Source organism: Falco peregrinus, chromosome 4 (genome assembly GCF_023634155.1).
Source record: "Falco peregrinus isolate bFalPer1 chromosome 4, bFalPer1.pri, whole genome shotgun sequence".
Lineage (NCBI taxonomy): Eukaryota > Metazoa > Chordata > Aves > Falconiformes > Falconidae > Falco > Falco peregrinus.
The window spans coordinates 100,777,172-100,789,551 of record NC_073724.1 but is presented as its reverse complement, the minus strand read 5'-3'; the positions used below and the strand labels follow the sequence as shown (position 1 = coordinate 100,789,551).

General features: G+C 41.1%; 1 protein-coding gene across 8 annotated transcripts in view; it reads right to left on the bottom strand.

The window, feature by feature from the left end:
* Nucleotides 1-12,380, bottom strand: part of SPATA13 (spermatogenesis associated 13) — a 161,054-nt gene that overhangs the window by 6,767 nt on the left and 141,907 nt on the right. For all 8 annotated transcript variants that reach the window (XM_027789349.2, XM_027789364.2, XM_055801458.1 and 5 more), the window contains 7 exons: nt 12,087-12,223; nt 11,488-11,667; nt 10,231-10,416; nt 6,750-6,929; nt 5,889-6,121; nt 3,405-3,534; nt 2,448-2,820 (listed from right to left, as the gene is read on the bottom strand). In XM_027789349.2, coding sequence (XP_027645150.2) covers nt 2,448-2,820; nt 3,405-3,534; nt 5,889-6,121; nt 6,750-6,929; nt 10,231-10,416; nt 11,488-11,667; nt 12,087-12,223 — 1,419 coding nt within the window. The remainder of the gene's footprint in view (nt 1-2,447; nt 2,821-3,404; nt 3,535-5,888; nt 6,122-6,749; nt 6,930-10,230; nt 10,417-11,487; nt 11,668-12,086; nt 12,224-12,380) is intronic.

Here is a 12,380-nt window from a genome sequence, read left to right as displayed (position 1 = left end):
TGTTCAATTATGCCAAAAAAAATGAAATTTTAGAAAAGAAGTCTTCTGGGTAATGGAGAAAAAAACCAGGCTGCTGTGACTTGCAAGACCAGATGGACGTTAGCTATTACAACTCAACTATCTTTCCTCTGGTTCATGATAACCTGTCCCAAAACAGGTACATCAGAATAACGAGTTGCAACATTCGAAAAGCAAGTTTCCAGAAGACTGGATGTTACACGGGCAGAAAAGACTGCATGTGCCTATGTGCCGTTATCAAAAAAGCCATTTCTCATTTTACTGAATTTTCTTCACTATATTGCTCGGTGCCTGAAGAGCAGCAAACACGATGGACCATCCCTTGCAATCCCTGCACTCAGCACCATGGGAATTAGTGATCTAGCCCTAAATAAGAGTGCTGTTATGACAAATCTCATCGTTATCACTGCCACTGCCACCACTGTTGAATTGTTACCCTTTTGAATATTGTATGTTCATTTTCATGAGGTCCCAGCAGAATAAATAATGATATTTAGGGCTATAAGTACTACATCTTTGCAGTTTCTTCATGCTTGGAGATTTCTGCAGCAGTGTCACTTAGAAGGAATGGTTAACACTCCACTACCTGCCTGAGACAGGCCTGCTGCTGCCCAGGGCAAGCACTAGTGCAAGGCCTCTGAAGCGTCCTGATATACAGCATTTAGTCCTCTCAGCATGCTCTCCTGGTGCTCCATAAAGTGACCGCTGTAGGAGGAAGTGTAGATACAGATTTGAAGAGCTCAAGAATGCTCCACAGAAAGGATGGGAATGGAAACTGTTCACATTTTATCTTCTTTTGCTCAGTCCTGCTCACAGAAGTGCAGCAGCTGTGATCGATTCCATACTGTCCTTCGATATGACTGTACTACTATTCTTGTTGTATACTGGAGTGGAGGCTTCCTGTAACTTTGTTGTAAGAGGGATTGTTTGGGCACTCATCATCTGATCCTCTGCACTGCTTTATTACCTTCTAATGACCTTCACCCTGTTGCAATATCAACTTCTTTTTAGAGTTCTGTTTAGGTGAATTAGGAAAGGCAGCCATCACCCATCCCCATGAGAACAAGGTGACTGAACAAGCTCTATACAGCGCAACTCGTGAAAACCATCAGTGCTGTACCCAACAGGATCATAATGTCACACCGTGATGTTCAGCAGAGGAGAAGAGTAGGTTTTGAAAAGTTTGCAAAGTTTAGCTGTGGCTACTTCATTGTTTACTTGAAACAACTGGGGTTAATTGCAACAGTTGGTGCAATGTGTAAGAGTTTTAACTGCTTTTAGAGTATGAATTGGAAAACTTGGAAGTATTTTCTTCAGCTTATGGAATATCTACAAAACATACAGAGAAGACCTTACTTTTGTTATATTTACAGCACTATTAAACAAGAGAAAGTCACTAAGATCAAAAGGCTTACATTAGTAATCTAAGGGTTATTCCTGTCTTCCTATTCTTCTGAACATGTGTTTTAAGTGAATATGGAATATGAGATTTGGCATCTTGTTTAAATTTTAATAATTGGATTTAAATCATCCATTTCACTGCACTTCCAGTTTTAACTGGCTGTCATCCAAAGCCTAAGCCTAGAGAGTGTTATAAAAAGGAGAAGTTCCCATGCAGTCAACACACACAGATGTACCAACATTTTCATTACTTCTTTAGGAATATTAAAGAGTTTTATTTTTCTTATTGGTGTTGCCATTGTCTTTGTGTATGTTTTTCCAGTGAAATTTTGCTGGAGCTTTTGTCACTGATCATAAAGGAAGCATGAAACTATGCGAAGAAGAAAATTTCAATAACAATCCTAAATATAGACTCACATAGATAACACTGTCCTTGGAGTGCCCATAGGCTGTGGGTCTAAAACTGATCCTAGGATTTGCTACCTTTTCCCCTGCTCACCCAAGATTAGGCTTCATTTCTCTGTAAACTGCCCAGTGATGACACTGTTGGGTCTGTAACTAATGCTACCATACCACTGCACAGGTCTCCTGGACACAGGAGGGTGCCATTATATGACATGGACAGTAAAAATCTACAATTATTGCTGCTTGGCTTTATGATAACAGATGTTTGGAGTCGATGATTCATACAAAAGTGCTAGGATTTTGGATGGATTTTTATTATTGAATGGTCTTTGTAAATCGCATCTTATCATATCTCCTATCTCATTCTGCTCTGTAATGCAACAGAATCACGAGTTATGCTGTGACACGGATGTCATAGCCAAGTGTCCTGGCCCTTTGGCCCACAATGACAGGGCAAACACCTGAATAGGCTTCACTTACACAGCTAAAGGTCATGTTGGGTTAGCAAGAGACACCAGTCCCACAAGGCAGAGTGCACATCCGCATAAAGCATAATGAAGTGTAAAAGCAAGAATAGTCCCCTTTGTTTCTACTGCCTTTTAGAGAGGAAATCTTCCACTCACCCATTTCCTTGTCTTCCTGAACTCTTCTCCTTTCATTTTCGCACGCCTCCATCCATCTCTTTTTATCCTCCTGTTTTTTTGCACAGAACAAATGAACCTCTTCTGTTGCTCTGTTTATTATCTTAAAAGCATTCTTGACATTAATGTTAAAGTCCTTGTCTCTGCCATCTTCAGTGTCCACAATTTCCATCTCATCCATGTCAATACGATCCTTATAATACAAGATGTCCCTTCTCAGTAAGTCCTTCTTACAGAACACAAGCTGATGGTCAAAAAGGAAGAAAGTCCTTTGCTGGCTTTTGCCTTGTTTTGATATTTTGGTCAGTTCTCCTGAGTGGATCAGTTCTGAGCTTCTGGCTAACACATCTGGTCCCTGAGGAAAAAAAAAATATAAATATATATATACACACATGAGTTGTAAGTAAATAATAATTTTAAGAACTTACTGTGTGTCTAACCAGTCCCATTTTATAACCAAGTCTTAAGCGCATTTGTTTTTCTTGTACTTTTATTATTAGATTTGAAAATGTCATAGAATATAGATAATCTCATACAGGCAAACTCAATGAATGTGGTTCTGCTTTACTTTATTTCTGCATAAATCAGAAAGAAACTCATTAAAGTCAGTGAAGCAGGTTCAAGCTCTGACAGAACTACAAAAAATCCCAAGGAGATTCAATAGGTCTAGCATTTTAAAAAAATCCGTTTTGTCATCTCAATCCAGTGTCACCTCAAAGACAAGCATCCATGCCAATACATGCTGTTCTTCCTGATTTATAAACAAGGTAATCAGTAACAGAATCACCGCAAATGAAGTAACTGGACTTTGAACTGAGCAATGACCAGCTGAAAAGTAGTCACCATAAACATCAGCTACACAGAAAGACATACCCTGTAGAGGACATGGAGTGCTGTAAACAGTACCTTTGCTCAGGGGAGGGACAGGCTGACACTTACCTCCCAGTCTACAATAGAGACTTGCCAACGTGCAATCTTGTCTATGCTTTCTAGTCTTCGTTTTCGCTCGTTAATCAGGCACGCTACATTCTTCATAGTCTCATATGCAGCTTTTATGTTGTTATAATCACTGTAAAATGTAGGCACGTTTCAAAGATCACTTATGCAATGAAGATGATGCAATCACAAACTGTGACACAGTGCTTGTAGTATTAGCCCACGTTACCCATTTATCCCTCTACTCTGGGTACTTAAATAAGAGAAACCTGATTCTCAGGTATCCTGAACCTCCCATAGTGGTCTGTACAATTCAGTGCTGCTATACTGCTAGGCTTTGTTCAGGAGAGAATTATTAAACTGGTGGTGGAAGGAGGCAGAGGAGGTAGATTAATGAATTGCCATACTGTCCCTACTGAAAACAATAGTAGAACTCCCACTGACCTCAGTGATACCTACATTTCACCAAAGGAATTTGTTTTTAAGCAAGATTTTAGTGGGATTTTATTGCCAAGGGCGTTCCTTTAATCATATTTAACACCCGTATTTTCTCCTTCTTGTACCCAATGGCTTGGTCAACGAACGCAAACAGAGAATGCTATGTGGGCAAAAAAAATACAAAATCCACCTCAAACAAGGTTTGAGCAAGGGACCAAGAACACAGGTGCTGAAGAGGGGAACTGAAGGAGACAATGCTGACAAAATGGCGTGTTTTCATGGAACAAGCATATGTGTGCCAAGATGGTCACCTTTCCCTGCCTGCTCCAGGTCAAATGCAAGCCATGTCCTTCTTCCATTGCTCTGCTCCCTTCCTTCTTTCCCTGAGCTCCCCACATACATTTGAATCTCCTCAACCTCCACGCAGGTTTTCATTCTCCCTTGAATAGCATCCATCACTCTTTCACCTTCCTCACATAGTCTCTGAGAAGACAGAAGGAAAGAGATATATTTCTTGCCTTAGAGTCCCATCAGAGCAGCTGCCTGCCTTTATCAGAACACCTCTTGCAGAAAAGGGAGACAGAGGTAGAAAACAGCACAAGCCAGAAATAAATCCTGCAAAGGGGTTAGCCTTGCTGTCCTTTTTATCTGCTTCTGTCTCAGTTCCTATTTTCATCAGCTGGTGCTGATGGATGCACTTCCATTCTAAACCTGTGCATTACTCTCCCTATTTAGATCTATAGAAACTCTTTTCTGCCACACTGTATACAAAAAGTAGGATTAACAATAACAGGATCTTACTAACGTCAGGGAGATGTCCCACAGGGTGACTGCATGATAACCACACTGCTACTTTTGCCCTTCCTTATCTCAGTTCCATCTTTCTCTGTTGGTGAGTATGCTACTCCACACTTGCCGCATAACCTGCAGCCTTCATGGCAGTCTGTGCACACTGGATCTTCAAATTCTTTATAAAAACAAAACAAAAAGCTACCAAAAAAAAACCAGTAGGCTGGAGCTTTACCAAGGCTCCACGTGGGTGTAGGCCTGCCTATCTGTTAGCATCTTTGCACACTGGGTGCCTGTTTGTGCTTGTAGGCATCTCTGGGATGCCGTGCCACAGAAGAGGAAACTGGTACCATAGGTGGAAGGTGGCAAGACCTTGCTGTTACTTCATCTGCAGGTTTAACAGCTTACAGAATAACCTTTCTAAAATTTGTAGGAGTGAGAGATACCCACATTAGTAATTGTTGTTGCAGGGCTTCTCAAGTAGCCACAGAACTGAATGGAGGCATTTCACACCTGAATGTCAGTATTTCACATCCCCTGTAGTCTCCAAAGGGAGTCTTCTCAAGGTTAAATAAGTGCAGACTTTGGCCAAGGAAGCATTGCCTCAGGCTGCATTTGGACTTTGAGCACAGGGGTCACAATGGAACATTTGTTTTGCAGTTGTACAAGGTAGAAAGGCAGACATTCAAAGATAAAATCTTAATTTAGTCAAAGATTTAATCAGCTCAGGGGTATACTAGAAAAGCTAATAACCTGCAACTTCAGTTCTTATTCATCCCAGCTGAAAATCTGGACTTATTGCAAAGGCAGTGTTTATTACTAGTAAGTTTCTAAAAAACAATACCTCTGAACTTGCTCAGATTATGTTTTTTATTAAGGTTCTCTTTACTTTTTCTTGCATCCAAAACAATTATTCAGCTTCTCCCTTTCTTCTGTGGACTTCCTTCTCAGTTTCTTTGACACATTGGCTTTTTTTTACTGATTTACAAATCCTTCCCTGCATCCTACTTCAGCACCTTCTTCCTTTCCTTCTCCCTCTTTCATTCACTCCTTATTCTGTCAGTCCCCTGTGCTGCATTTTCAGACACTGTTTTTGTTAATATTTGTGCTAGTTCCAAGATGCCCATTTAGTAAGGAGCTCCTGTCTACAGTGGTCAGTGGGAGTTACGTCCCTGATTTGAAAGCCTCAGTGTTGTCTCACCCAGAAAGCTTGGATAATTATGTCATCACTATTATGATTTGGATTTTTCACTCTCTCACCTGTGCTCCTGAGTGGTGTATTTGAGCAATTCTGCAAGCTGCAGAGGGTATTTGCAGATTTTCTGAACGGGCGTGAGAAGAAAACCATCAATGGCAATGTCAATCATCTGCTGAAGCAAGCGACAGGCCTCGAAAAAGTGACGGTATTTGCCCTGTTTCATTAGTTTGGAAAGTTCAATGCAGGCACTGGGATGATTGTTACAATACTCTGAATAAATAGCAAAGCCTTCTTGCTATAAAAAAAAAAAGAAAACAGTCAAATCTTTAACTAAAGTATTTGTCTGCAAAGGAGGAAAGATATTTTTGTAACATCTAATTACATTAATTAATCCATTTCCTACATTGTTTCCAGGCTGATCAGCCATGAAACTGTGCAGGAACCCACTCTGTAGATCTACTGCCTTATCAGAACACAGAAATAGAGGCCTCCATTGACTCAGAATAATCCAGCCCACTTTAAGAAGTACTTTTCTTTGGGGAAGACAGCTATAGGCTTAGCAAGTGTGTATCATGAGCTCACAGCCTCCTTCCCCACCACCTACTTTCCTTAATTTCTTCAGGAAGTTTTCGCATGCCCAAGATGAGACCACTACCGATAGTCCAGCTCATTTGTGATCATTACAGTTTTGAAAGGGAAACTTAAAATTGTGTAGTGTTACATGCTTGCTAAAGATAAGAAGAAATCTAAAACATTTAAATAATTTTTTAATTGTAAATTATTTTACATTCTAAAATGCTATCTATACCTAGTTTAGTATTTGATAAGCACTTGTTATTAAAATCCCCTCCTAACATGGTAACTTAGCATTTTCTTATCATATGTTGTTAATTTCATAAACAAAATTGACTTTTGCAACATACATGTTGAAGAAAACATGACCCTATTTCACTTAGATGAGGTTCCTCTTTGTTGTACTGTTTCTCGAGATCCTTCAGAAACTTCCTTTGGAACTTGTAAATATCTTCAATATTTCCAAAAATGGTGCTTAACTGAGCTGCGGTGAACATTCCTGTATGTTTGCGACACTGCCGAATATAACCCTGGAAATGAAATAAAAAAAACTCTTCAGCGTGAAGATGTGAGAACAGGTTCTACTCTGAAACAAGCCCATCTGAGCTGGCAAATCCCCCGTGATTTACAGGCCAGTAGTTTCCCAGCCACATACACACACACGCGATTTCAAATTTGCATCTGAAACGTTTACATACTGATTCTTGCACTCCAACATCTGCCTCACAGTAACATAAATGAATGGGGGAATCAGAAACCTGCTGAGTCTAGAAAGCCCATTCGCATCTCCTTGCTACAACTACCTGCCAAGCTGGAGGCGAGCCCGGTGTAAGGCCCCACGCACGCTACTACTTTAGGTGCCTCACTTTTTCATAGCAATTACTCTGCGCCATAACAGTTCTTCTCTATGCGGATAAGAACAAACCCTAAAACAATTAAAGACAATTTCTACCAGGGCTGAAGTACTGGTTCCTTAACTGGTGGGTAAGCAGGGCACAGTCTAAGCCAGAGAAGCAAAATAAAGAACATGTAATGCACTCAGAACGCTGCTGTTTGGTAAAATCCTTACGGTATTGGAAGGAGGTAATAGTACTGGCCAGACTGCACATAAAAATACACTCTCTTTTCCAGGTTTTTTCTCTTTACTTCTAAGAATGTCACAGGGGTTCAGTTTGCTTTATTCATACCCAAGGAGATACACAACCGAGTCCTCCAGTTTAAAAACGCCCTCGGAGCAAATCCTGCTCTGCCATCATTAATCGACATTAGCTCGCTTTGGCATTTGCCTAGCTAAGAAGCAGAGGTACAATCAGGGGCCCTTTAGGGCTAAAACACGCAGCACGAGCTGCCACGCACAGCCAGCACATCCTCAGGTACCCGCTCAACACAGCTGAGCATGGTGCTGAGGACACAGTGCAGGGGCTGAGCATCCAGGAATAGCTGCTGTGCTCCTGCTCTCGTATCAGTTACGGTGCCGGGGTACAGATGAGTGCAAAGGTTAACTGCTACGACAGGGGTTATCTGCCAGGCCCCTCCGCTTGACTGCTTTCAGTCAGGTTTCCCCCAAATTGCTCTGGGAGCAGACAGCTGTAAAAAAGCCTTGCAATTGCTCCAGTGAGGTTTACCAGGAAGCAACCCTGAATACTGCTGGCACTGTTATGAATATTCCTGTCTCCTCCACAGCCATCTGCTCTGACAGCTGTGCAGTGGCTATGCTGCAAGCCAGCTACCACCTTTACTACTGTTAGGAGGGTAACTCCACAAAGGAAAATTAATTCCTGTGCGGCTCTTGTAATGCGGACTGCAGACACTTCTTGAATGTAAAATGTTTTTCTGGGTACATGTCCTGGTTTTGGCTGGGATGGAGTTAAATTTCTTCTTAGTAACTGGTGCAGTGCTGTGTTTTGGATTTGATGTGAGAACAACCTTGATAACACACTGATGGTTTTAGTTGTTGCCTGGTAATGTTCATACTAAATCAAGGGCTTTTTAGTTTCTCAGGCCTTGCCAGAAAAAAGGCTGGAGGGGCACAAGAAATTGGGAGGCGATACAGCCAGGACAGGTGACCTGCACTATCCAAAGGTGTATTCCATACCCTGGGATGTCATGCTCAGTATATAAACTGGGGGGGGGAAGAAGCCAGGGCCTGCAGATTACTACTCAGGGGACGGCTGAGCAGCAGTCAGCAGGTGGTGAGCAGTTGTATTGTGCATCACTTGTTTTCTTTTCCCCATTCCCTGTGGATTTCATTACTCTCCCCTTCTCTTTCCTTTCCATTATAACTGTCGTTGTTGTTATTTTTACTATTGGCTTTATTTCACTTAGTAAATTGTTCTTATCTCAACCCTTGAGTTTTACATTCCTTTCCAGTTCTCCTCCCCATCCCTTGGAGGGGCAGGGAGTGAGCCAGCAGCTGTGTGGGATTAAACCACAGCAGTATACTCCAGCTTCATGATCCTGAGGGCAGCAGCCCCAGTGATTCATTCTAGTGCAGAGCCTGCAAATTTGGATTACTATCTGCATTAATTTTTCTGGCTTAGTCTTACTTGAGTATGTTTTCAGCCTCATGTCCTGTTTGCATCACCCCACAGCTTCACTCTGAGGAAAGCAGAGTATCTCTACCCCACATGTTGAACATGGAGCATCACTTCTCTACTTGGAAAATGTGTGTTTACTCTCTTGTACTAAACTCAGAGGCATGTCAGATTTTTAAAAAAGAGGTATAGAATTTATGTATAAAAGAAAATTAATTATTCATATCAGTCTAAGAATTAATAGGTCAGTAAAATATGAAAGTCCTAGAACTATGCTAACCACAGCAGCAACACAGCTGTATACACAGATTCCTCCCTCATCTTTTAGACACAGTCAAGCTTACTAGCTTAAGTAAATAGTGAATCTAAAGCACAAAACTTACACATGTTTGAAAATTAGCTAATTAGCAACCAGTTTTTGTCTTTTTGTTTTCCCTTTTTTCTTTCTTCAAAATGCATTAAAAAGGCCTGATCTAAAAAAAAAAAAAAGGAAAACGCTGCTGTCTTGCCTACTTTGTTGTCCATGAAAGAATCTAACGACAAATGGTGAACTAAAGGATGACAACACGGCAAATACAGAGAAAGAGAGAGCTAGCAAACTAAGGGTACAAAGGTAGGTTCCTTAGCACCCTTTCAGATGCTAACCACAAACACAAGTCAAATACAGGCCAAATGCATCACAGTCCGCATTAGAAGAGGCAAACTTTAGTGAAAAATATAAAGAAGCTTCTTGTCCAGGCGTAGGTATCCAACAAAATTTGAACAAAAAGCAGAACACCCCCCACAATTTGTAGTTCAAACAAGCAAGGTAGTTCTAAATACGTTTAAAGACTTCTTCATAGCATCTATGCACCCAGCAAAAATCCCTTTGCTGGTGTAAACAAAGCAAAAAAAATCTTACCCAGCAAACATCCTCTCTGCACTTTCTTACTTTCAAAAAGTTTGTCCCTAAACTGTAACTGATGTTATTAAAGTTACTAAAAGGTTTCTACCTAAACCAAGTGCTAAAAAGTTCTAAATAAACTGGAATTCCTTCTCTCATTATTATGGAAATATTGGGCAGATAACCAAAGCACTTTTTCCATGTCTAAAATGGGATTTTTTTTTATTTTTTTTTTTTCAAAAAAAAGGAAGTGGTGCCTTAGGCCAGTCAGCAGAGAGGAAAGCCATAAGAAGACACAAGAAGTCAGAAGTGCAATTGGGAATATTTTGATGAGAAGCCACTCTGGTTCTCAGCTTATGTGGGATGTTTTGTTCACACTAGGTCAGTATAACGTCCTCAGATTAAAGCATGTACCTCACAGATGTCCTTGAGATGCTTGATATAGACTCGTTCTGTGTTCATAATTTCCTGTATAACGTTGGTTCTCATCTGATCCTTGTTTTCAGCTATTTTCTGACGATGCTTGCTAATATCTGCATCTTGTTCTTCATCCTGGATACTACTACAATTTTCTGGCACTTCTTCCTGATTAACTCGCAGCTGCAGCCAGAACAAACAAAGCAAACTTGAGTAAAGCAGCAAACTTTTACAAAAGTAAAACATGTGATAAATCTGTTACAAACTTCTTACAGTTAAGAGAGGACCTGCCACAGAACTGTTCCCATTCTTACCTTATACAGAGGGTTCCACAACAGCATTTATCTCACTGTACCCACTGTTTATTCAAAGAGTGTTGAAATTTCTGTCTGGTTAAATACATGGCTTTCTACTCACAGTATCTAAGAGATACCCTGTTGTGCTGTCTGTGTATTTTTCAGACTTAACCTTATTTCTGACCCTTACTAATAGTTCATGCATTATTTTGGCCAAGCCAGCATATGGATAAAAATTACAAAAGTAAACAACTCAAACACTTCTAAGTAGTTTACCTTTGCCACAGTTCCCCATCTGTACGATGTGGATAACAGCACCTCCTTTTTCATCTTTTGTCTGACTGCCTGTGTTGGCTGGACATCTAAGAAGGGCAAAGGCAGGAACCATCTCTTGCACTTTGTGTAGTGCTTCAGATAGTGTGGCCCAAGCTTTCTTACAGGCTCTCAAAAAGTACTTTAACTTCTCCAAACATAGTTCAATTTTATACCATTCTAGAGTTATATTGTCATTAATCTGGCTGACTTCTGACTGGGGAATTCAGACACTGAACCAGATTCCTACACCATGTTGTGATAATAAATTAAGCCCTATTTTACCAAGAAATCGCTGCAGCACAGCTTTCCCCACTCCCTCATGAAAACTGCTGTGTCCTCTCCATATACACTGACTGCTCCTGGTTGAGCAGTCTGCTGCCCTCATTTCCACTGAGAAATTCCTTTGGTTACAAAAGGACCACAGAAAGGAAGAAGCCAGAGTAAAAGGTGTCAGAGGAGCTAAGGGATCCTGGGGTGTGATTCTCCATTGCTTCTTTCTTTGTGAAGCATTAGGAGTTACACTACTGATGTTCAGGTGCAAAGATGCTGAGGATGAGGTCCTTCACTTAAACATTTGTGACAATTGTTGTACCCTGCTAGGAATCTTGCATGACAATGGTGCAAAAGCAAGAGCGTTACTCACCCTGACAAAGCTAGCTGGAAACCAGGCTTCCTTGTCCTCATTTCTTCCCCACCACCAGTCTTTGTTGGAAGCTTCTAGAACTCTAATGACATCTCCAGCTTTGAAGCCCAGCTCTTGATCATCCATAGTCACATGGTCCCAGAGAGCTTCTGCATAGACAATGCTGCCATCGCTTATCAGCTGAGATGGGAAGAGAATGAGGTTGTGAAGGGCAAAAGATACAACAACGAACTGTTTGTAAATTACTAAAAGATCAAAACACCTCACTGGAGTGCCTATGATTACTCCTATTACAGGATAAAACTAAAATTCTGAGTTTTCAGAAGTCTATGCATATATTTATTAGTGAAAACAATTAGAGTCCTACTCCAGAGCAGTTACACAGGCTAACAAGTTACACTCCCAGTGAAGTTAGTCACTGTGCTCTTCCCTTGGCATCTGCTCATGGGCTGTGCCAGAGACAGGACACCAGGGCTGCTGGAGTCTTCGCTCCGCTGGCTGCTGCCATTGCACTTTTTATTAATGTGAAACCTGAGACCTGTGGAAAACACCACCACCACCCCGCCATCCTTATGACAATGCAAAGCCCAGGACGTTACCTCATTAATTGCTAGCTGTTCCCCTCCGGGCTGCAGGTACCTGGGAGCGGCTTGGCAGAGCTCCTCGTAACTGTAATCTTCCTCACTGCCATTGTCATCCACTAAAGCTGAAGATTCAGTCCCACCATCTGCAGCAACTAAAACAAAGGTGCAACAGCTGTTTGCTTCATCACTTTTATGACTCAAAAAAAAATAATACAATGCAAGAGGAATCACTGAGAAGTTGCCTTTGTTGTCACAAATATAACAATAGAAGCATAAGTGAAGGGCAGCAAAGCTCTCAGGAAAACCACT